Raw genomic sequence first — 24,844 nt, forward strand, 5'->3', positions numbered from 1 at the left:
ATTTTGCTGGAAAAATTCTGAAATGTAGATCTATATGGCTCTACCCACCATGAAAAAGATTAGCTTTCAATTAGTCATAGTTTAAAAAATATCTATCTCTAGAGACCTTTGAAATTTGGCCCTAAAAATGCCAAATGTGAAAAACGCATTTTCTTTCAACTTCAGGGGCTTATAATTTTATAATGGACTCCTCTAGAAAGTTAATATTGCAAATATTTACTAATTGGCATCCAAATTTTTCAATTATGGCATCAGATAGCCTCTGGGATGCATATTTCTCACTCTATAGGTATCTAAAAATGGCTTTTGGACCAAAACAAGCTAAAATATGGTGAAACTATAGGAGCCCTCCTGAAAATATGGAACAACTTAGAATTTTTCCCTCATAACACAGTGATTATAGGGTCATTATCTATCCATAGATACATTTTTGTTGGGATAATACAGTTCGGTGATGAATTATAAAAGTTTTACCATAAGCCCTTGCCTCCGAGGGCTCGAAAATGGACCAATTTTGTCCCCTGGTTTGACCATGTGGCTCGGGGTTTAGGATCTTCATTTTTTTCTCTAAAGATTGCCTCATATAAGATGTGTCTATTGACCGAATAATTTTATCTAACGCCCATGGCTTCATAGTAAAATAAAATTTTTATTTACATGCACGTTTTTTTTTATAATTATTCACTTTTTTCATATTCATGAGCTTATAAATCTGAAGCTGAACACTCTAGCAAAGTGATACTGCAGATATTTATAAACTGGCATATGAAATTTAAGGATATGTTATCAGAATGCCTGATAAATGCATATGTTTCTATCTGTAAGAAGTTGAAAATGCCACTTTGACCAAAAATGGTGAATATGCAGGGGGCATTAACTGAGATTATGTAACAACTTAGATTTAATTATTCTTCTTATAAATTAAAAATTATAAGTACATTTTTTTATTCAAAAATAAATTGTTGTAATGATAATCCAAACATATGCTTGGGTTTTAATTTTAAAAAACATGTCCTACAGTTCTCTATTTTAAATCATTAGTTATGACATACACCACGACATGGAGTAATGGCCTGTCACAAGACTAGGGGCAGCACAGTCAACCTGTCTGTCTGTTTGTCTGTTTGGAGAACAAAGGAGAGGAGGAAACAAAGGAAATGGATGCAGAAAAATCTGGGCCCAGTGGCACAAGTTTGACAAGTAGATGCACTATTGGAACCAAATTAGACCAGGAGTGTCACAAGACCTATCATACAAGGAAGGTTGGGCTAAAACAAGTTGCTGCTTTGGAGAAGAAGTCACAAGAATTGATTTCATGGAAATCAGGAATTACTTTCAGTTCAGAAGACAATATTTGCCTACATCATGATCAAATTCTTCTTTGTGACATCACAAGAAATCCAACAAAATGCAATGGAGTATGACCTTGAAAAGCACTTCGGAGCAGCAACAACCATTGCTGGTACACGGTCACACCATGGTTTCCTGCCAATCTCCTCAACACGTCTGGACATGAGAAGGGTTTCTTCTGATGCTGTATCATCAACAGTATGCACAGGACCGGAAACCGCACAAGCTCATCTGTCCCAGTTATTAGTCCCAACCCTAACTGAACGGGATGTATAATACCAGGCTGGGAAATATATTGCTTGTGTTTATGACAGAAAATGGTACATTGGGAACATTGTCACAAGAAATGATGATGAAAATTATGTGTTTGTGAACTTCATGAAGCAAGGAAGGGGTAACACATTCTCATGGTCTCCAGAAAAAAGAAAGATCAATGCTGGGTGCCATTACTCGACATTCTTTGTGTGGTTGAGGCCCCTGACATAAAATCTGGTGGACCTCAGTACCAACTGTCACAGCATGGCTTAAAGCATGTTCAGGACCTGTTTTCTAAGATGTAAAATTCTGTGCCTCTGAGTTCTAGATTATCATGATAATGAATGTCATAAAAGGTGAAAGGTCATTGAAGAGTTTTCTAAGGTATAAAAATTACTAATATTCATTGTCTCTGTATATCTGTAAATAAAAAAGCTGCAACTCAACTACTCAAATTTGTTCTAATTTATAATTTGCAATCACTTACGAAAGTAATCATGAGCATGTATTTATGAATAAATAACATCCTTATCACTAATGTCTAATAAGAAGCATAATTTAGCCTCATGCGTACCCCTGCAAGTTCACCTTGTTTTGTACCAAGTGAGCCAAATTGCCATATTTGGCTTCCTAAAACTAGGAGTATGTGCTTTCTGGAGACATTCTGATGCCACAATCTGAAATTTTGTTTACCAGTTTATAAAATTCTGCAGTAACTCTTTCCTGGATTGTTCCATCTAAGATTTATAAACTTCTGAATGTGAAAAAAGTGAATGATTATAAAAAACGTGCATGTAAATTAAAATTTATTTTACGATGAAGCCATGGGCGTTAGATAAAATTATTCGGTCAGTAGACACATCTTATAAGAGGCAATCTTTAGAAAAAAAAACTAAGATCCTAAACCCCTAGCCACATGGTCAAACCAGGGGACAAAGTTGGTCCTTTTTTGAGCCCTTGGAGGCAAGGGCTTATATTAAAACTTTTATAATTCATCACCGAACTGTATTATCCCCAAAAAATGTATCTATGGATAGATAATGACCCTATAATCACTGTGTTATGTGGAAAAAATTCTAAGTTGTTCCATATTTTCAGGAGGGCTCCTATAGTTTCACCTTATTTTAGCTCGTTTTGGCCAAAAAGCCATTTTTAGCTTCCTATAGAGTGAGAAATATGCATCCCAGAAGCTATATGATGCATAATTGAAAAATTTGGATGCCAATTAGTAAATATTTGCGATATTAACTTTCTAGAGAAATCCATTATAAAATGATAAGCCACTGAAGTTGAAAAAAATGCGTTTTTCACATTTGGCATTTTTCGGGCCAAATTTCAAAGGTCTCTAGAGATAGATATTTTTTAAACGATGAGGAATTGAAAGCTAATCTTTTGCATGGTGGGTAGAGTCGTATAGATCTACATTTAATAACTTTTCCAGCAAAATCTGAGGAGTTGGCCTGGGGACCCTTAGGTAAGTTGGCACGGAATGGCCCCATTTAAAACAGATGCAGAGGAAAGAACAGAAAGCAGGCTCACAGTGATGATCAAGTCTCAATACAGACAATGGGAGGGAAGATGAACGTCTACCTATTATATACGCAATGCATATCTATTGCACAAATAGTATGTCATGCTTATACAAAACAAATACTAACAAGAAGCGAATACTTCGATATCGCGCGGCTGGGGGCAGTAAAAGGTTAAGAATGATGAAACAATTTTGCAGTTATAAAATTTAAATGTAGACACGGTGAATTAGCATGCATGATGGGAAGAGTTGTGACGTTGGACAAATGTCTATTTATGGCCCTCAGATCAAAGGGACGTATGCGGCCATAAGTGTGACAGAAGACACAGGACAGAATAGCCAATTATATAACAGTCACCACGCTGTAATAAATACCAAGCGCTATACTCAACTGTTTTACCCACGAGAGTCACTTATGGAACATTATGATTGATTGAAAAACTAAATGTGAGAATTTTTCAATAAATGATGCAATTTGTTTCGAAGATCTGTAAATAATCAGTAATTTTAATTTTCGTTGTTGTTGTTATTGTTATTATTTCCCAAAATACTTCGAAACCGTTACAGGGACCCAGCTGGAATGGAAGTCGGACAATGGACCTGCTGGATTTCACCAAAGCAATGAATGATGCTTTAGGCCAGGAATGCAGCTTGGTAAGTCATTATTTATTTATTTTGCTTGAACCCAATAAATACCCCACGACATTTATTGGATAAGGGGTTGTGGGGGGGGGGGGCAAGGGTAGAGCGTATATTTTTTCAACCGCCTCTTAGAGGGGGGTGCTTATATTTTTTTCTAAACTTTGACAGTTTACTGAAGTCGAAATAACCCATTATTGATTGGGTGACCCAACATGTATGTATATATATATATATATATATATATATATATATATATATATATATACATATATATGTATGTATGTCGAGCGTGGTAGGCTTACACATTGTAAGCAAAAATGAACCGTGCTTCCCCATTGTCTCAGGTCGCTAGCCTGCATTTATTTTATTTATTTATTTTTTTAATTTATTTATATTTTCATGAACGGACACTTTCCAATGGTTCTGTGATTTTCCCAGCGTATCGGCTTTGATGTCCGTCGGCAGGCAAAATGACCATGCTTCTCCATTGTCTTGGGTCGCTCACCTGCATTTATTTTTTCATCGATTTATTTTTCTTTCATCATACACTCATAGAGTACCCGCCCTATGGGTGATCTTGTTCCAAGCATCTAGCACGTTCCTCTGATGCATACCTTTATTTGGGCGGTGTATAGGCAACTGACAGCACTGTGGAGGCAAAATAAACGTGGAGTTATGTGCATGAAGCAAAAACATGCTGACTGCTTGTAATTCAAAACATCTCACTGCACTGGAAAACGTGAGGATAGAAATACTGTGCTGTACGTGGTGGAGACTTGTTATTTCCTTCCCAACCTGGAGGCGGCACGACACGATACACATTTACATCGAGAATTTGCATCCCTCCCCCTCCCCCTCCCAAGACCACCGGCAAAGATAAAAACACCCTATGCACTAATTGTGGTCACAGTGATCCTCTGTTGCAAGTCTGGATGTAATTGGCCCACAACTGCAGGAGTAGTAGTGTGACAAACAAACACACACACACCGGTCTGTGATTACAGTAAGGACTAGACGACCCATGAACCCGTTGGGTTCCCGTTGTGACAGCAGTTGATGAAAAAAAATAATTTCAAGAAAAAAAAAAAGATAGCTCCAGCGAACTATACCGTTGAGGTTGTTTTCATTGATCAAATTCTCCCGAAGAGTACTTGACTGAATTTGGAATTTATTTTTTCATCTTTTTTTTCGTTGCCCGATTTGAACGAAACTTGATACTGCACACCGCAGGAGAATTGTGAGTAAGGTGGGCAGAAAATCTTTGCGCTATCGTGTACCGTTTTGGCTGTATTTTGGGAACATACATACATACAAGATGAGAGTTTTAGTAATATAAAGTTAGATATTGAAAGATTGGGACCATACTCTGTGCAGAGCGTTGGTGCTGCCTAAGCAGTCTCCTTGGCTAATGGTCACAATCCTGGACGGGTCGCCACTCCGACACAGTACACCAGCATGCTGGTACTCATTTTGCCGACCTCGGAAGGATTACAGGCCGAGTTAACCCCACCTGGTATTAATTCAACAGTCAAGTGGGGTTTGAACTCAGGATCATAGGATCCCAAATCCACCACCTGAACCATTCAGCCAACACCAGGCATATACACATATATATATATATATATATATATATATATATATATATATATATATATATATATATATATATATATATATATATATATATATATATATATATATATATCAGAGTTTTAGTAATATATAGATTTGTAGAACTAAAATATCTAAACTGGAATGGTGACCAACTACTTCATGAACACCAGCACTTGCTGCAAGGTCCTGATCAACAGAGGGTGCCTGCCATCCATCCACCTTGGTTAGTTACCCATTACACGGTTAAAGAGGCCTCCAAGTTGTATCTGGAAAGAAAGACATCAAAATTGAAGATTAATCCCAATTCAGTTGTAGACTGTGAAACCAAACAACTGGCCACTGCTAAATGTCGCATCAGCTACTATATTGCTAACCAAAACATGAGTAAGCCTACACTAGTCAGGGATGGTGTTGCACGTCTTCTTCTACTTCATAATGATGCTCTCCGTCGGTTGATATAGAGACAGCTAAAGATGGTTGTAATTCTCTTGATCGAGGTGTCCGCTCTGATTGGCCATTATTTTTGCTCACCACAACTCCGTTAACTCCTCTGTGATGCAATCAATGCTCTGCAGCCAAACAATGAGACTGCTCCATGACTAATAATACTGTATCCGTTGATGATATTCAGCATGATGCTAATCGGACACACATACACGTCTCATAACTGGATAGGTGAGTCCTTTGACTTTTTTCTCAATTAATGTTTATATAGGATTTTAAAGCTGGAACGCAGCATGATGAGCTATGTGCTGAGATGGGAACACCAAGTCGGTCAATCCAAACTTTAAGGTTTAGGGTTGCAAGTCCTTTGTTAATAAAGTGAGGTATTGATGGATCCGTGTTCATTATCTGCGGATTCATAGTTATGCGGTTAACAAGTTTCCACCAAAATTTGATCTATATGCAGTCACCATTTGATCTATAATCTATAATCCACCAAAATTTGATCTATAATCAAATTATCAAAATTTAATAATTTGATTTGATTTGTGTTCCTAAAAATGTGCCCATTTTTAGGAACACAACCCCCACACTCAGGTAACAATTGTAAAAAAAAAAAAAAACAACAATAGTTACAGAATTCATGCTCCACATGGCTGCCCTCATTCCATTAGACACAAGAAACATTGATGCCAAATTTTCAGTGAATCGGAGAATATTTCGAAGTTGCTTAAAATGTTGGGAATTTTATGGCATGGGATGAATTCCCTATTGTGTTCAGTTCCGATTCACACACATCACATGATTTCTTTTGTCTTGTACAATATTAGCTTTGGGTTTTGATGTTTCCAGTTCTGGATTAAATGTATTACCAGGATGCTGCTTTGTTCCTTACCATTCGTTCCGGATAACACGGACGAGGGTGCAGACACGAGGAAAAAAATAAAAAAAATCAAAAAATTTAAGCTACCCCTAAATATTGTTTAATTGGAGAATTTTAGATGTGTAATCAGTTATCCACATGGAACAAGGGCCGGCTTGTGGAGCGATGTATTTCGAAGTTTTCATTCCTCCGGACCACCCTACCCCGCACATATCAAGGCCTCGCTGGACTTGCAATTGTAAATTTAGTGTTTTCTGCCATATATACGGTCAGTAGCCTTAAAACCTTCATCAACCGTCATTTTTTTTTTTACTGTCCCATAATATCTCATGACAATCCATCAAATTTGATGGAAATTTTTGTAAAGGTGTATTTTTCTTTTCTTCGAGATGATAGTCATATAACTGACCAGTGGACAACTTGCCGTCTCTATTTCAGAGTGACGATGAAATAATGGAACTGTTTATGAAAATTGACTTCACAGCCAAGGGTTGCGTTGATTGGGTGAGTCGTGTTCTTCCAGCCGAGTCCAATAGCACGACTCCAAAATGTGAATAGGTTCCGCGCGTTGAATGTTCTTGTCTGAAGCTTGGTGCTGACCGAAATAGCTTGAATTTTTAATTCGAAGTCAAGAGTCTGCCTGTGTCTGGCAAGATAGCTCAAAGATAGCATATTCAATTGGGTTCGATTCCTGACCTGGCTATAAACTGTGTCCCTGGTCCTTTAATGCATGCGGCATCATTGCATCAAGAATGTCATGGCAGTTGCCTTTTCCATAGAAACCCGAATTTTATGAAACTAGGACTAGATATCGATAGTCTTGATAAGTTGACGTCGATAGCATTGATAATAGTTGTAATAATAAAAATTTCAAGTCTGAGTACACTGAAACATCTTGGATCTAAGCCACCTACTCTCTAAAATGTCACGACACGCAGTGCACGCAGATGGGATTTGATTTACCTGGACAAATTGTGTGATGACGTTTGGTTCAATTCCAAACTCCTGCATTGACTACTGCTAGGAAGAGAACTGACAAACCACCCATGAGGGAATGCTCTGTCTTGTGACTGCTTTGATAGCATTGACACTCCATAGGTGGATTCTCGAAATTTTGAAAGGTCTTGTTTAATTGGGGGGGGGGGAGAGGGGTTGGAGGGAAGCGGTGTGTTCAATTCATGGAGTAATATGACAAGACATTAATGGATAAAACGCTTGAATAATACCTCTCCATCTCTCTCTTTTTCTTTTCCCACCTTTCTTTACCCTTTAAAAAAGGGGGTGGCCTAGACCCCCTGGATACTCAATCAAGATATTGAGCATGGCCGTGGACAGGACGGAAACAATATGTCAGAAAGTTGTTGCAAAAAGATGAAGATCCTAATTTTAAAGTTTTTGCTCTTCTCACCTATCCCTCCCCACGAGTCTGCCCTGTGCAATCACATGCACCTGCAGTTTGCAAGGCAGCAGGAAGCTCTGAGGCTGGAGTGGCAAGTTTCCTTCAACGTACATGCCCTCTCCGCTCGCCGTTCACCACACCGAGATGCCATCGTCCGTGTGCGTGCGGTGCACCAGGGGGCGGCCATGCTTTCAGTGTGTAGGCAAGGAACCGCTGCTCTCTTGGACTCTCGAATGCTTCCCACAGCGTCACGCTTGGTCGTGGTGTGTACTTTCAACATGGCTGTGCCTTGAATTTCACAATGCAGTTTGATCAGCATGCAAAGGGACATCCACATATTGACATATGCAAAATGGCAAAAGTTTTGATTCCCCTTCCCCTGACTCACACAAATGCCCCACATACAATATTCCTATCCCCCCCTTCCTCCCCGAAACTCCTATTTCCTCCGAACCTCCATATCTTTTTCCTCTTCCACCTCCTCCTAATCCTCCATTTGATTTCCTTTTCCACTCTTCCTTCTGTTTCCTACCTCTCTCATTTATCTATCTATCTATATATGAATGCAAGCTGCAAGATTATGTCTGAACAGGGTAAACGTCATAACGACAGCATGTATAATGCTGAATGATATCTCAATTAAGAGCTCTAAGGTCAAGGCAGTGCATGTGGGAGTTTAAAAATATCGATATTAAAAATAAATATATAAAAATAATTTATAAAAATATATAAATATATCTTTAAAAAAAAAAAAAAATATATATATATATATATATATATATATATATATATATATATATATATATATATATATATATATATAACTACAAATTATTCAGTCAATTCTGTCAACATATAATTACCTTTCCGTCGATTTACTTCATCGAGAAACCTTAGCAGTCTGAATTGTTTGTGACAATTTTGCTGTCAAAGGACATTCATAGCAAACTCCATAAATATTCCACAATCCATTGGGAACGAGTTCCTTAACAAAAGCCCAGTGTGACCAGGTTATCTGCTGGTGTATGCATAAATATATAGATCACCTTAAAAACTTTCACATGCGATAAAATTATTGGATTTCAAACTGGGAGGATCCGATAAACGCTTTTACTGGCAACTTACATTGTGAGTAAAAATAATTGGGGGCTGGAGAATCATCGTGAGATTTCCAAAAAAAGCACCAGAACTTGTACATCGTTTCCTGGAGAAATGTCACTGATTTTTTTGTCACAAATGTCACAAAGTCGAGGCTCATGGAAGAGCTAGTACGAGTACACTGAATGGATCAGGATATAACCAGACAAAATGAACAGTTGAGAGAAAAAAAGGGGGGGGAGGCATTAACAGCAGAGTTGAAGGCCAAAATAGAGGCCGACTTGGACAAACAATGGGTGTGGGGAGAAATGTGGGGCAGGAGAGGATGCAACTCTCAGGGGGGGAAACTGGAAATTTGGAAGAAGGAGGGATTTGGTTGTGGGTTAACGAGGCCAGAAAAGATCATGGGTTTGGATTTGGGATGATCTGAGATGGTGGTGAACAGCTTTCTAGAAGACCTGGACGAGAGAATGACACTGAAGAGAATGTGGAGGTTCATTCCACAGGTGGGAAAAAGAGGAAAGAATGAGTAGAGGAGCAGGGTTCACTGTGTAACTGGCACTTCCTGCAGTCGGTGTGAGGATGTGGCATGGGTACGATGAGCCAAATGGCCCATTATCGTGCGTGGGTTTCCTTGTACGGTATGCTCTTGCAAGAACATAGCACAGTATTCATTTATATTGTTTTAACTGCTGTCAGACATTAAAGAGTGCAGTTTCAGAATACCAGATCATGGCAAGTTGCAGTTAATTAATTGTGGTGTGGCCATAAAATGATGTTGTTGCAAAAGATGTATCTTTTCTGTCTGTTCTCATCTTGACCCTGCATGCCATTGAGTGCTGGTGAATTGTTTATTATACCACCTGCATATCCTTCTCGCAGGACCAGAGCTACAGGAAGAAAACCAAGTGGGTTATGGATTTTGCCCTTCTGCCTCTTTACAACAAGATTATTGTGGGCACTGGGTGAGTATAGCTCCATTAATTCATGACAAACTCGAAGGGCTCTCGGTCGAGCGCATACCTCCGCCACATAATACCTGATCCACAAGAACATATTGGGCCCATTACATTTTTTAAATATCATCATATATATATATATATATATATATATATATATATATATATATATATATATATATATATATGTAGTTTTTAGCCCTATCTCTCAATGGTGAAGAATCACTTTAAAAATTAAATAATTCTCGTATCCAGATTTGGATCCAGAGCTTCACCAAAATTGAACCAACTCTTCCTTTTCACACACCCAACATTCCCACCAAGTTTCATCTGAATCCATCCCCAACTTTTGGGATATCCAGCACACAAACAAACAGACAAACAAACAAACAGACGGACGGACAGAAAGGGTTGAAAACATAACCTCCTTCACCTTTGGTGGTCGAGGTAACCATGGACCCCAGGTCATTTCATCATTACCTCCACCACCGTAATAGTTTTTTTTCCAAGTACTGCGAAACAGAAGGGTTTTGAAAATGCCGAGGAGGCGATTTGCGTTCTCCAGTGTTCAAGTATATAATTCAGTTGAAATATAATAAAGATTTTAAAGGTTTTTGAACATTTTTTTTTCAGAAGTTTACCGCAGTTGATGCATTGTCTTTTACACCACCTTATTTCACATGTTACATTCGTTCTTCGTCCCTGTCGTTTGTGTCCTTTATGACGTCCTTAAAAGCAGTAAGTTTCCTGTTTGGAATGATTTTAAATTCGGTTTGATTCCCAGACAGGTAGACAGAGTAAAATTTTTTTATCTCACTCCTCTCTGCGCATGTACGGTCAGGACAAATTAATCAGCAAATTACAGTTAAACTGCAGGTTAATTTCCCAATTCCTGTTCTGAATCGTTTTCAAAATTTAACATTCAATTTAAATTAAGTTGTTCCTCGATCAGAAACTTACATTTGCAGACAGACAGACAGAAGTGGATCAATTGCTCAACCCCACTTTTTGCCTCGAGTGCGTCGGGTCATGAGCAAGATGTATGCGGGATGATGCGTGTGAAGGATTACCAAAGCACATGATCTCTCTGTTCGATGCATTTGCACAGAGATGGCAAGTTACGCTTCTTTGAGCTATCCACCTTTGAACCTTACTGCCAATTCATCAATCTGGAATCGATCCCTCTGCGCCTGGATTGCAGGTACTGTACCATATCAATGGCTTCTTGGCAATGTACATTCTTTAAAAAAAAACAAAAAAACTTGCATTTACAACCACTTGATAATCACCCATCCGATATGGTCACTGTGGAGTTTCTGCAACATCTTGGCTCATCCGTAAAGCTTGCACTGAAACACAGTGGGCCGTTCAATCCGCTGTCGGAAAAAGGGTACTCGCAATGGTTCACAAAATTCTGCCAATATTAATAAATTATTCAATATAATTCTCTTGCGCTGGTTTGCCTGAACGCAGGTTCAGTGCTGGATATCTCCTGGAGAAGGATTACAATGGGTGATTTGCCAACCTATAGCAGTGGCCGAAGTTTTTGAATTTTGTCAGGGTGCTGACAATAGCTCACCTATTCTTCATGACAGACACCATGGGATCTTAAACACCCAATGCTGGCAGATGAGATGCCCAGTTTTATAGCCTCCATCTGAGGGACAGCACACACACACAGATTCCTTGCCTTGCCTTGCACAACACCAGGATGATGGTTTATAGCTCAGCCGAGATTCAAACCCAGGATAGGTAGCTCAGAGGTGAGTGTGTGTACCTCCAGGCTATCCTGCCAGTCCATATTAACTATTAAGAAAATACATTTCGTGAGTGCTCTAATTATGCACCATTTCCCATGTGCAGCTGTTCCAGTGATTGTGACGGCGTGATCGTGTATGGTGACTCCCAGGTAAACTGCCCTTCACCGGCAATGTTAGCAATTTTTTTCAGCTTATTGCAGAAAAAAACATCTGATCCAAACATGGCTGCTTTGTGATTGGCGAAAACTTTCCACTCTTCCATGCTTTGTTTTTAAACAATGAATCGTTGTCATATGCTTTGTTTTTAAACAATGAATCGTTGTCATATGCTTTGTTTTTAAACAATGAATCATTGTCATATGCTTTGTTTTTAAACAATGAATCATTGTCATGTAATTAAACCTGCAGGGCTGTGTCAACATTTTCCTCCTGACGAGTGTTGGAGAGAGCCTCAGGTATGAAACAAATGTGTTTGTTTCATGTTTTATTATGACAATTATTCCACGAATGGTGGCATTTGATGATGTTCCCGCTTTCTCTGTGACAGATGCTGGAGGAAAGGGAAGCATCATGAGAGGGCATCAAGCATGCCACTTGATATGGTCGTTGCGTCTTCCAATGTCACATATATCCGTTGGAAAGTCCATGACGACTGGGTCTCAGAGGTTTGTGGGATCATTCCTTTGTAAAAAAAAACATAAATCCTGAATGATTTCAACCTCAAGGTTAGCCTCACATTTCATTGTTCATGACACTGAATGTTTGAGCCTTCACCCATTTGAATGATGTTTGTGTCTCCTGCCCGTCCGACAACGTCGAACACGGGGACATTAAACGGGAGTTCTGACCGACCGATCATCTGTCCATGTCCATTTGTGTTCGTGACATTTCATATTGTCGATGTCTATTCCTCATGACATCATCTCAACCTGATTACATCACGCTGGTGATTGGTTGAATTATGTTGCCATGGCAGCCATCTCAGTAGCATGGCTTGTGCATATGAAATTTCAAAAACTGTTGAACATTTTGCTTTCATATTGCACAGATGTGGTCATCATAACACCCAAAAGGTGAGGGGCCGAGACTATCAGCTCCTTGTTCTTCACAAGATCAGGCTCATGGAAGGGCAAGGTCTCATAGGATTTCAACTGACACTTGGCAGTCGGCCAACTCTTGGACACAATAAGCAGGGGAATAAACACAGGAAAAGAGGAAAGGAAAAGAGGGAGAGAGAGAGGGAGGAGGAGAGAGGGAGGAAAAGAGAGAGAGGAAGAGAGAGAGAGAGAGAGAGAGAGAGAGAGAGAGAGAACTGAAATCAGCAAGTAAGAGAGTGAATTGGGTTAGGAAGGGTTATTGGGGGTAATAAAGATTTTGGATAAGGAGGAGGTTTAAAAAAAAAAAAACTTATATACCTTGTCGAGGCTCATATGAGAGCTAACACACAACGCACAGCAAGGGGGGCATGAGATAAGAGGGGGGTGGGAAGGACAAAACAGTGGGGAACAGAGACATTAGGAGATCTGTGGAAGGGAGAGGGATGGGATGGGGAACATGGGGTATACAAGATGGACATTACAGGGACTTTCAGGAAGGAAAGTAGGGAATTTGAAGGAGGTGGGATTGGGTGGATTATCGGGGGTAGAAAAGATCGAGGATTTGGATGGGGGATGATAAGAGGTGGTGGTGAACAGCTGTTTTGAAGGCCTGGAGGGAAGAATGGGAATGAATAGAGTGAGGAAGTTTATTCCAAAGGCGGGAAAAAAGAGGAATGAAAGAGTGAAGGTGAGCAGTGATTCGTGATTTTGGTAGTTTTACCAGAAGGGGATTTTTGGCGGACCGTGAGCGCCCTGCGGAAATTTGGTGGGGGCAAATCGCAGAAAAAGCAAGGGGGGGCGAGGCTGGAGAGGAGACGGTAGAAGACAGAAAGACCACCGACCAGCCTGCGGTGAGAGTGAGAGGACCAAAGACTCAGCCTCATCGCGGGAGATGCCAATGATCCGAAATGCCTTGGTTTCTACAGCGTGAAGCCGAGAAAGGTGGGAGGCAGGAGCACCAGCCCAGAGGGGAGAGCAGTACTCCATCAGGCTGCGGACGAAAGCTTTGTAAGTGGTCAGGAGCTCAGGTGGGCCGAGGAAGGCCTTTGCACGACGGAGGATTCCCAGTCGGCGACTGGCTTTGGAGACTCATCATCTGCTATGACGTCAGCTTTGCTGTTTTCATTTTAACCAGATTTTTCACCATATGTCTTTTCCAACAGGTTAACATGAGATGGTGGTAAAGTACTTGAAGCCCCGGAGGGAAGAGTGTGAGAGAACAGCCAGTTGTAGGCAGTTCCAAATACACAAGAAGTAAAGCACCAAAAAAAGTTGAGGTGTGCAGCCAACATCAATTCTGAAAGTTTGTCCAGGTGGGTTACATGTGCATCCTGGAGTTATTGAGGATGCTTGGAGGGTTGAGAGAGATCAGGGGATCACCAACTTGCCTGTGATGTGAAAGCAACAGTCCTTGTGCTTAGCCCTCATTGTGTGAGGTTCCGATAATGTTGAGCTTCAGATTCCACATAATCCAGGAGAGACAGATGCGATGCTGGAGCCCCAGCCCATAGGGGAGAGCAGTACTTTACTGGTCCACAGACACAGGCCTAATAGACTGTTCGTGGTTCTGATTTTTCTCCGTGTCTTTTTCCAACAGATCAAATATTATCCATGTGTACAACGTGTGATATCTTCGAGCAATCACGCTGGCACTGCTCTTGTCATTGGTAAGACTTTGGACCTGATGTATTGTTGCACTTCATTTGTCATTTGTGTTTTACAAGGAAACATTTAACGTCTAAATAAACACTGTCCGGCAGAACGGCGCAGAGATGTGCGCTTGTCTTTGAGCCGACTCGTCTGGGTTCGATTCTCAGGCTGACTATAGACTGGGGAAGTCGTGCTTCACAGGCAGAGTGTTGCATCACGAAGTGTGTCCTTCTTTGGACGGACATCAAGCTGGGAACCCATGTGTTTGAATTGATTGCTGGTGGACATTAACTATTTCACAGTGCCTTTTTGCCAAAAAGGTGTGTTATCATGCCTTGGCTTCTTGTGGTTGTTCTGGAGCCCCCCTGAGGATATAAATCAGGATACCAAAGTGGATCATGATGACCTTCAGAGAGAAAAAGGCACAACATGATGATGATGATAATGAAACAAACACTCCGGAAGACGAAAATCCAGAAGCTCCACCTTGAAGACACCATCTGACATTTGTAAAGCAGATAAAATTGTATTTTTTTTGTGCAATTGACATCAACAGGGGTGGTTTGTAACCACCGATGTCACAACATTGAATATTGGGGGGGAAAAAAATTATGGAAAGGATGGAATTTTGTGGTTACTTCATTGGAACGTTCATTCACCGAAGGTAGAGACCAGCCTGTGGTGCCACAAGTCGACGCATGATTAATGTCGCCAAAAATTCATGTTCGGCCACAATGAGTTAGTTTAATTGAGGCTGGATTATCGGGTTCAGGGAGTAAAGTTTCTCCAAATGGGGCGATCAAGCCCCTGATTGGTGAAATAGAAGAAAGGCTTGCTTGGAATGGTCCTGGTAGGTCCACAATGCATCAACAATTCATGTACGGGACCAACTCACGGTGTCAGCGATTATAAACGAGTAATTGTTTTATTTATTTATATAATTTTGGGGTGTCCAGAGAGCATCAGAAGTACCATGCCAAACCACTTAACTCAACAAGAGAGATATGTAAACAGTTCTTACTGCTTATGGTTCAAGAACATGCAATACTCGTTGGAATGCATCATCCACAGGCTGCACCATTGGCTCCACGCACCACATCGGTGACTTTAAGGAGATGTCATCAGAAGGGTCGAAAGGCTCTGGCTTCAGACAGCTGCCTGCTCGGCGGCAGATGCGAGATGAGACGGTGTTTCCTGTTCACAAAGGTGTGAAGACGTTCGACTTCTGTAAGGATCTTGATCTGCTGGTGACCGGTGGCCTTGATGGACCTGTTCGCATGTGGAACCCCTTAGTGCCTGGGTGAGTAACGATCAAAGCTGCTTCGGGGCACTTTTGGTACCTTCTCTAACTGAAAACTTTCAAATAAACTCCTTTACATTCGAGTAAGATCACTTTCTTCCCTGTCAAACATCAAAAAAACAAGGACAAATGTGTCCAAGAGCCGCGTCATAAAGGTTTTGTCTTCACCAGAAGAAGAACAACAAGAAGAAGAAGAAGAACAACACGGAGCTCTCTTAGAACCAGCGTTCGCTATGTTCGCTAAAAAAAAAATTCTCCACCAAACCGTGGGATACTTGATCCCCATCATCCTCCTTCCCTTCCATTTCTCATGCGTACCACCTCCTGCAATCCCATTTCTCTTTCCAGTCTTACCTCCTATCTTTGCTGGCCTCTCTTCTTCTTTTTCCCCCATTTCTTCTTGTATCTTAAGGCCCAGTCACACCTTGACGTTTTAGCCAGGAATGGCAACGTATAAAAATGCACGTAAAACGTTGGCTTACGCTGAAGTTTTGAGGTTTTTTAAAAAAAGTTTTGGTCGTATTCATAACGTGTTGGTCGTATACATAACATATTAGTAACGGGCACAGAACGTTTCGTTGTGTTAAACATAACTTATACCAACGAATGCTTAGCCTGTTGTCGGCGTTCACAACCTATGCCCAACGATAGTTTAACTTAGTCATAGTGCGCTGCACGTATCGCCGACGAACTCGTGGCGTTCTCTGTTAAAAACCTGCCGCTCGCCGATTTAAATCATAACCACCTGAAAATTGGAAGTGTCAACATCGCAGTCACACCTTGACGATTTATCCAGCGTATGCCGACCTAAAAATGTGTCTAAAACACTGGGACACATCGAATACGGTATGGGTAAGTTGTGTATACGTTAGGAGCACGATGAAAAACAATGAAGTACGCTGTCATATTCCGTGGTACGTCTAGTACGTCGTGAAATTTCAAGCATGCTGAAAATTTTACGACGTACTCGACGTACGGCTCACAATTTCCGCATACGCTGGCATAAGTTCTCGGCACAATCGTTTACACACGTCGGCCACACGTTACTTGTAAGTTACTCATAAGTCGAAACACGTCGAGGTAATGTTTAGCATACCCGAAACTTAATTTTTAACCTATGAGTAACGTGCTTTGAACCTATTAGTAGCGTGCTTTGAACCTATGAGTAGCGTGCTTTGAACCTATGTGTAACGTATCTCAAACGCACATTGGCGTATATAGACAAATTTGATTGACATCTTCCGGACGACCACAGAACTTACTGAACGTGTTTCTAACTTACAGCTACCGTATAATGGCGTATTGGCAGCGTTTAGGGGAATTGGTATATACAAATGGGCTTCACAAGAGGAACCCGTCAGTGTTCCAGACTCCATGTTGAGTAGATGTCAATGTCAGTGGCAGTAGCAGTAGTAGTAGTAGTAGTAGTTCGAGAGAGAATAGTGTTGTCAATGTTAGTAGTAGTAGTATTAGTAGTAGCAGTAGTAGTTCGAGAGAATTTAGTGATGTCGATGGTAGTAGTAGTAGTAGTAGTAGTTCGAGAGAATTTAGTGATGTCGATGTTAATAGTAGTAGTAGTTCGAGAGAATTTAGTGATGTCGATGTTGGTAGTAGTAGTATTCGTAGTAGCAGTAGTAGTAGTAGTTCGAGAGAATTTAGTGTTGTCAATGTTAGTAGTAGTAGTAGTAGTAGTAGTAGTAGTAGTAGTAGTTCGAGAGAATTTAGTGATGTCGATGTTAATAGTAGTAGTAGTAGTCGTTCGAGAGAATTTAGTGATGTCGATGTTTTTAGTAGTAGTAGTAGTAGTAGTAGTAGTAGTAGTAGTTGGAGAGAATTTACTGATGTCGATGTTGGTGGTGGTAGTAGTAGTAGTAGTAGTAGTAGTAGTAGTAGTAGTAGTAGTAGTACTTTCAAGTAACGTGTTGCAAAATGTGAACAACGTTCATGCTTACAAAACGTTACTCATAGGTTAGAAATAAGTTTCGGGTACGCTAAACATTACCTCGACGTGTTTCGACTTATGAGTAACTTACAAGTAACGTGTTTCAACGCGTGTCAACGATCGCATAACGTGCCTACAACTTATGGCCAGCGTAGCGGAATGTGTGAGTCATACGCCGGCATACGTCGTAAAATTTCAAGCATGAAAAAATTCGAGGAAAACCCAAAAGTTCAACGTTTAAAGCCAGCATACTACGACGTATGGCAGTGTTTTTCAGCGTGCTCTCAATGTTATCAAAACTTACCCATAACGTATTCGACGTGTACCAGCGTTTTGGACAAATTTTCCAAAAATCGGCATAAGCTGGCTAAAACGTCAAGGTGGGACTGGGCCTTTAACTTGTGTGGGCGAGGAAGGTGTTCACATATTTTTTTTTTGTAAGGAAAACATTTTTCTTGTGACATTCCTTGTTTTCAAGCTTCCTTTTACGTTCAGTCCAATCTTTGCTTCTTGCAATCAATGCCATTGAAGGCTTTTTTGTGGTTTCAGCACTTTTGTATTCACAGTATCCTTTGGATTTAAGGCTTTTATCCCTCATTGGGTGAAATTCCATCATAAAAATTTTTTTTCTTCGTTGCTTTAGGTAGCTTTCTTTGGCTAGTTGAGCAGGAGGGTTAATTATATGAAAATCCTGGTCACCTGGGGATAATTGATTAGGTGACGGTGGGTTGTTTGTTTTCCTCCATTTCCGGAGAAGAGATGTGATTGGGTGTTGATTATTTTTTTGATGTCTGCTATTGGCAGGACGGTCATGTGGGAACCAAACTCAATAAAGTGGCTTATATTGTGATTCTGTTCACACATCAGTGTATAGGTCTAAAAACCTATCTATTTGACTAGAGGGGACCTTTGGGGACGAGATGTGCCTGGTTGTCATTCTCTGAAGGGTCATACCACCGACTTATCGGGAGCACATTCACGTGACTCGTCATGTACGCGATTCGGGATATTTCAAAACGTGATAAATTTTAAATACAGGCACAAAATATTTGCTCGACACATGCACACACGGTATCAAATTGTAGGTAATCATGCCCCCCCCCTGCGCATATGAAACCCTTCTATCATGATAATCCAGTTTTCCATATTTCAGGAAACCAAAAGCTCGGTTGTTTTTGCCAAAATTTTGTTCCCGTTTCGGTTTCGACATCTTGTAAAATTGCCCACGGCTTACAAGAATAAAGTCCCATGGAGGAGTTTGATGCATTAAAATTATCCCCACATGTTACCCTACATGTCGGAGAACAAACACAGGGGCAACACCCCTGGGCACTCACCTGGCAGCGGCTGTATAAGATAACCAGGGAACCACTGGTAGGCATGGATTTTCCACAAAATATGTAACGGACAATTCCTATGGAATTTATTTGAATGTCGTGAACAATCTTTGGTACATCACGGGTGATAAAGGTGGTGGTCAAGTTTCATCAGAATTGCATATACATAGTTTCTGAGAAGAAAGAAAATAGCTATTTTGGGGGGCAACCCCCATAGACCCTCTTTGGGCCAGATTTTTTTTTTTAATGCTATAAACAAGGTTTGGTACATACACGGTGATGAAGGTTGTGATAAACTTTCAAGGAAATTGTACGTGTAGTTTCAGATAACAAGTTGCACGTATTTGTGGACGGACGGACGGATGGACGGACGACGCGGCAACCTAATAAGCTTCCCAGAACTACGTTCCAGGTGAGCTAAAAAAAATCATGGATTGTTTATAACCAGCAAACACTAACAGCTTCGACAAATGTAATGTTACCCACATATTTTGTCATCATACCAAAAGAATCAAGCATCATGTATGCCAAGTTGAAAATGCTGTTCAATGTCATTTTACTGTAACCAAACCGATAAACCATTTCCCATTTATCACCGAGCAATCTTTTGAGACATTTATAGTGCATACAATGACACTACAAGCCAAAAAAAAAAATCATGTAGATGATTGACAGATGGGGAGTATAAGCAGGGTGAAATCTAATCGAAATGAGTTAGTCTCAAGTCGGTACCTTTTCGTCTTCATCAGATTCTCCCTCCCCCTGGAAACAGTTGTTCTCAGCTGTTCGTGCACTGTTCTCTGCACCCACCGGCAGGATATATGACGGGTCATGCTTTTTGCATGTGCAAAGAAATGATGTCCAGGTAGTTGCTTTGCATCCAGCCATCCACGCATCAAGAGTTCTGTACAGGTAGGAATACAGGAACATGATCCAGTGTCATTAGTTTTGGATGTAAGGTACATTCAGTTTCATCAAACACTCACCCACTTTCTTCTGGTGAGGGTAGCTCTGGCTTGGCGAATACGACCCTGAGCCACACTATGGCCTGGTAGTGACTGCGTAGTATGTGCACAGACAGTCTTGAGTGGGTGGTAGTTTGTCAGGGTCAATGATTCTATGGAAAAGTTCTGAGTGTATACCATTGATACATGTAACTGTCATTGTTGGACTGTACATTTTGATGATAAACTTCTCAATATCAGCCATACCAGTGTCAGGATTGTGACCAATATCTTTCAGTAGCTTAGGATACTGCAGGCATGTCTTCCAAGCTGGTCGCTTGCCATACCCGCAGAACTGACTGGTTGTGTCTGGTCCTGTTCAAGCATGAAAGCGAAGGATATTGTTGATGACTTCAGGATCCAGACTTGCGCATACAATGCTAACTGGGAAGAACTACTTCTCTTTAGATGTCCTGGTACTCATCCACACTTCTGGTGTTGTGTCATGATACATCAGCTGTAAAAAAATGTCTGTGTTTCGAGAACACACCACTACTCTTGGGAAATTCTGGTCGTTTACATCATGAGCATGAAGAGCAATTTTCGTGTCGGCCTCCTGTTAAGTTGAAATGATCAACATTATACCCAGAAGATGACAAGCTAGGAATCCATCCCCACCTGGATGCTACAACTGCCTGTTGATCTGGTAGGCATTGTGCTTTCAAATAGGAGTTTCTCCCGTAAGAATTGAATGAGGATCACTTTATTTCCTTCCAGTGATATGAACGTCTGCCATACGGATGGTAGATGCACCGCTTAACTATTAAAACCATCAACTACACATCTCATCTTTCATTGTTTGGTCATTCGATGCACTGTGGTCTCTAATTTGATGGAATTCTTGCGATAGTCATCAAAGACAATGTTTAGTCTTGTGTGAGAGCCTCTCACACAGCTTAGGACATGACCACATAAAGTCATAAACTGTCAGGTTGGTCGCCAAGAGTTGTAGCATTGGTTGGTTTTTCCGATTGCTTGAACCACCGCCGTACCATCAACAATTACACAAGTTGGTTCATCTGTTTCTGGCATATTTTCCTCCAAGTAGTTTCATGCGGCAAATGACACAGATTTCCTTTATCTGTAGGTCGTGACTCCTGTTTGACTTTCTCAATAGCAAGAGGGACTGGGGCTAATTCTTGCTGTCGTTGTCCTTTGGCATCCATCTTACGACCACTACTTTCAGCACTGAGCAGTCTTCAAAATAGATCGTGGTCTTTTTCGATGGTTTTGCTTTTGCCAGTGGATGTAGTGACGTTCACCCTGTTCAAATTTGTGACCGTTTTTGCCTTGTTCTTACGAATGGTGTCATGGAGACTTCTGGTAGCATTTGGGAGCAACCGATCTTCCACGAACTTGGTAACTAGTTCTGCACCACACTCTCAAGCTGTCCATAAGTCATGTTGGATGCCGTCACTTGCTACATCGTTGGTGGAAATACATACAAGTTTTTCACCTTGTCATTCAAATGGGTTAAAACCACTTAATTTGATCTTCTAGCTTTTTCTTCATTCTTCTTTGTGAGCTGGAACTTGGATACTTGCGTTTCCCTTTGCTGTTGTGCCAGCCTTGGAAGTCGCGGAAGAATACTCTCCATTTGGCTTCCACGGTGAGTTTGCAAGCACAGAGTGCTCGGTTCCACGATGCACCTTGGATAATTTGATTGGCAACGCACTCACTGCACACGCCAGGTTCAATCCAAATAACATTGAGGCTTGATTGAGCAGTGGCAGCGGAGAATACCCAAGTACGACACTGCATATAAAAACAAAAAAAAATTGAAATGAAACTTGGCAGAAGTTTGTGTGTACTTTGATATATTTTCACCTTGCGCACATGTTGAGAATGAATAATGTCTGAAGACCACAATTATGGAAAATATATAATTTATTGCAAAAAAAAAAAATATATATATATATATATATATATATATATATGGGGGTCGCATTATATTTGTCGAAGTTCGGGTATGGAATGCTGGTTATAAATATTCCATGATTTTTGTTCTCCAGCATGTCAGGTAACATGTGGGGATAATTTTAATCCATCAAACTCCTCCATGGGTCTTGATTGTTGTAAGCTGTGGGTAATTTTACAAGATGTCGAATCCGAAACCGAAACAAAATTTTGGCAAAAAAAAAAACAATCTTCGTTTTTAGTTTCCCGACATGTGGGAAACTGGATTATCACGATAGATGGGTTTCGTATGCATAGGGGGCATGATTATCTACAATGTGGTACCATCTGGACATATCGAGAGTAAATATGAGTAGCCTGTACTTAAAATGTCGAAAATTTTGAAATATCCCAAATCGCACTCATGACGAGCCACATGAATATGCTAATAAGTCAATTGTATAAACCTTCAGAGAATGACAACTAGGTACTAGTCTTGTCCCCAAAGACCCCGTTTAGCCAAATTAATAGGTGTTAGGTATATACATTGATGCGTGAATAGAATTTATGAACTGGGTCTCTGGTTCTGACGCTATTGCTGGGACCTAATGAGCCAAAAACAAAATATAATGATGGATTTTCAACAACAATTTACATTTCATGATATTATATTATTATGTTTGTGGGGGAGGGGGTGTTAGATATTACCATAGAGCAGATAGGAATGTACAGAGTAGCATGGTCTGTGTACGAGTAGTTAGCCATCTTGATGTAATAAGTAGGGAAATGTTGGCTGAAGAATTGTCTCGTTTGAATGTGCAACATACAGGGGGTGGTGCATGGTAATAGTTTGGGTTGGATGATAGCTTAGAAAATTGTGCGTAGAACCTCAAGGTCAACCTCGACCAAGGGTGCCGGGAGACTTTGCGAGAGAAATATGGGTGGAGCTTGGATTTCCTCGAGAGTGAGGAAATGAGCGTTTGTTACCTCCCAAAGAGCACAGCTCGGATCGTCTTGGGGGGGGGGGGAGGGAGTTTTTTTGTTGCCTCGGGAGAAGAGGGAGGAGCCTAATCAGGTGATTGGAAGTCTGCGAGGATGGAGAGAGGCTAAGGTAAAACCCGACGGAGGAAAAGAGTACGGAGGAGAGCTTTCTCTAAGGAGGTCGTCCTGCCTACCTGCCTCTACCCATTTTTGTCTGCTTGCCTTCGCCCTATGCTTGTTCATCGCCCAGAGCCTGTTCGCCATCTTGCCCATCACCTCATCATCACTCATCATCCTTCCTCATTGTCTAGCTCATGGAGCTGCTCCACAAGAGCTAATTTAAAAGAGCTTTAAAAAGAGCTAAGTTTTCCGTGTTTCTCCTCACGACCCGTACACGTTGTCCGCCGTTAATTTGGAACGTCTCCACAGGAGTTAAGTCGTTCGGAACATCGCGAGATTTGAACCTCCTGCCGCAAGGAGCTCGACGTCAGTTGTGCCGTTGACGCTACAATATGTAATCTTCCTTGACTGACCATGGCCGCATGCTTTATCCAGGTGTACTGCGGGTGTGTTGAAGGGTCACAGGGCACCCATCTGCTACGTGGCCATTTGTCAAGACAGAGCACAAATCTTTTCAGTCGATTCCAAAAGTTGTGTGAAGGTAAGAAAAAAAAGATAATGAGCCAATCACGAGAGCCATTCAAGGTGGAACTTTGTTGTGCCACATACAGAACTTGTACTTTATAAATTCTGGCAATTCTGTTTGTTCATGAAAATCGATATATTGTGACGAATTTGGAAGCCTTGTGCACACAGACAGACACAGCCGTCCCTGTAGCTTAGTTATTTCGATAAGTACGAGTTTCTAGTTAGGGTCCCGTCTCTGGTCTAATGGGAATTAAATGTACATGCGCTGCGAAGTTATTTTGATAGTTAGGATTTTTTTACTACAACAACAATGCCAATAACAACACTCTGCTCGCGGCATTCTTCGCGCGCTCACCAGCAAGCACGCACGTGGACGGAGTCCAACGTAGGCATGGCGTCCCTCCTTAGCCAATCGGCGCGGAGTGGGCGTCTCACCCTCCCCGTTTCCGACTCAACACGATCGCTATTAAGCACGCGGCCAGAGGTGAGGAGGTGGGCGGAGCCACAAACGCCTCTGCTCTGGACTCCGCCCATAAGGGTGGGAATTTGCCCCGCCGACCGTGCGTCTGTCTAATGGAGGGCGGCCAGGGAATCGCGCGATGGTTCCGACCAATCAAGAGGCAAGTGGTCAGGAGAAGAGGCCCCTCCCTCCTAGAGAAAAAAGGTTGGTGATGTTGGACGAACGGAGGACATTCATCTCGTCCTGTCGCCGGTGTCTGCTCTCATCTCGTCCTGTCGCTGGAGTCTGGTTCTCCGTCAGCTCGAGCGCGTCTGGTCTAGCTTAGCACGGTGCATGTTGGGAAATTTGGGAAGCGGCAAATTGAACATTGGACCGACAGGACCTCGGTAACCCTCCGCTCGGGTTACGCACGGGTCGAGCACGCACATGGCTCATCCCGTACGAGTGCCGTCGAGGGTTTGAATCCTCGGTAGCTCGCCACGTGTGCCTCTAGATATTTTGAAGTTTGGCAGATAACCCTGTCCCACGTGATTGATTTATTGACGATTCACGGTCCTATAAGGGACCCATACCTTTCGGAGTTTTCCGAAAGGT

At 41.3% G+C, this 24,844-nt stretch overlaps 1 protein-coding gene across 6 annotated transcripts in view; it reads left to right on the forward strand.

Annotated features, from left to right (window-relative positions):
* The window catches only part of LOC147013766 (cilia- and flagella-associated protein 337-like), a 69,322-nt gene that overhangs the window by 13,201 nt on the left and 31,277 nt on the right, over nucleotides 1–24,844 (forward strand). For all 6 annotated transcript variants that reach the window (XR_015050505.1, XR_015050506.1, XR_015050507.1 and 3 more), the window contains exons 4-14: nucleotides 3,704–3,790; nucleotides 7,158–7,223; nucleotides 8,145–8,381; nucleotides 10,099–10,181; nucleotides 11,284–11,376; nucleotides 12,039–12,084; nucleotides 12,344–12,390; nucleotides 12,483–12,600; nucleotides 14,630–14,699; nucleotides 15,754–15,982; nucleotides 23,698–23,803. Coding sequence is in view for 3 of the 6 variants with exons in the window: in XM_085850961.1 (XP_085707087.1) it covers nucleotides 3,704–3,790; nucleotides 7,158–7,223; nucleotides 8,145–8,381; nucleotides 10,099–10,181; nucleotides 11,284–11,376; nucleotides 12,039–12,084; nucleotides 12,344–12,390; nucleotides 12,483–12,600; nucleotides 14,630–14,699; nucleotides 15,754–15,982; nucleotides 23,698–23,803 (1,182 nt within the window). In the remaining 3 variants the exon portion in view is untranslated. The remainder of the gene's footprint in view (nucleotides 1–3,703; nucleotides 3,791–7,157; nucleotides 7,224–8,144; nucleotides 8,382–10,098; nucleotides 10,182–11,283; nucleotides 11,377–12,038; nucleotides 12,085–12,343; nucleotides 12,391–12,482; nucleotides 12,601–14,629; nucleotides 14,700–15,753; nucleotides 15,983–23,697; nucleotides 23,804–24,844) is intronic.

This window comes from Eptatretus burgeri, chromosome 13, assembly GCF_056783735.1.
Source record: "Eptatretus burgeri isolate ZD-2024b chromosome 13, Ebu_testis_v1, whole genome shotgun sequence".
Taxonomy (NCBI): domain Eukaryota; kingdom Metazoa; phylum Chordata; class Myxini; order Myxiniformes; family Myxinidae; genus Eptatretus; species Eptatretus burgeri.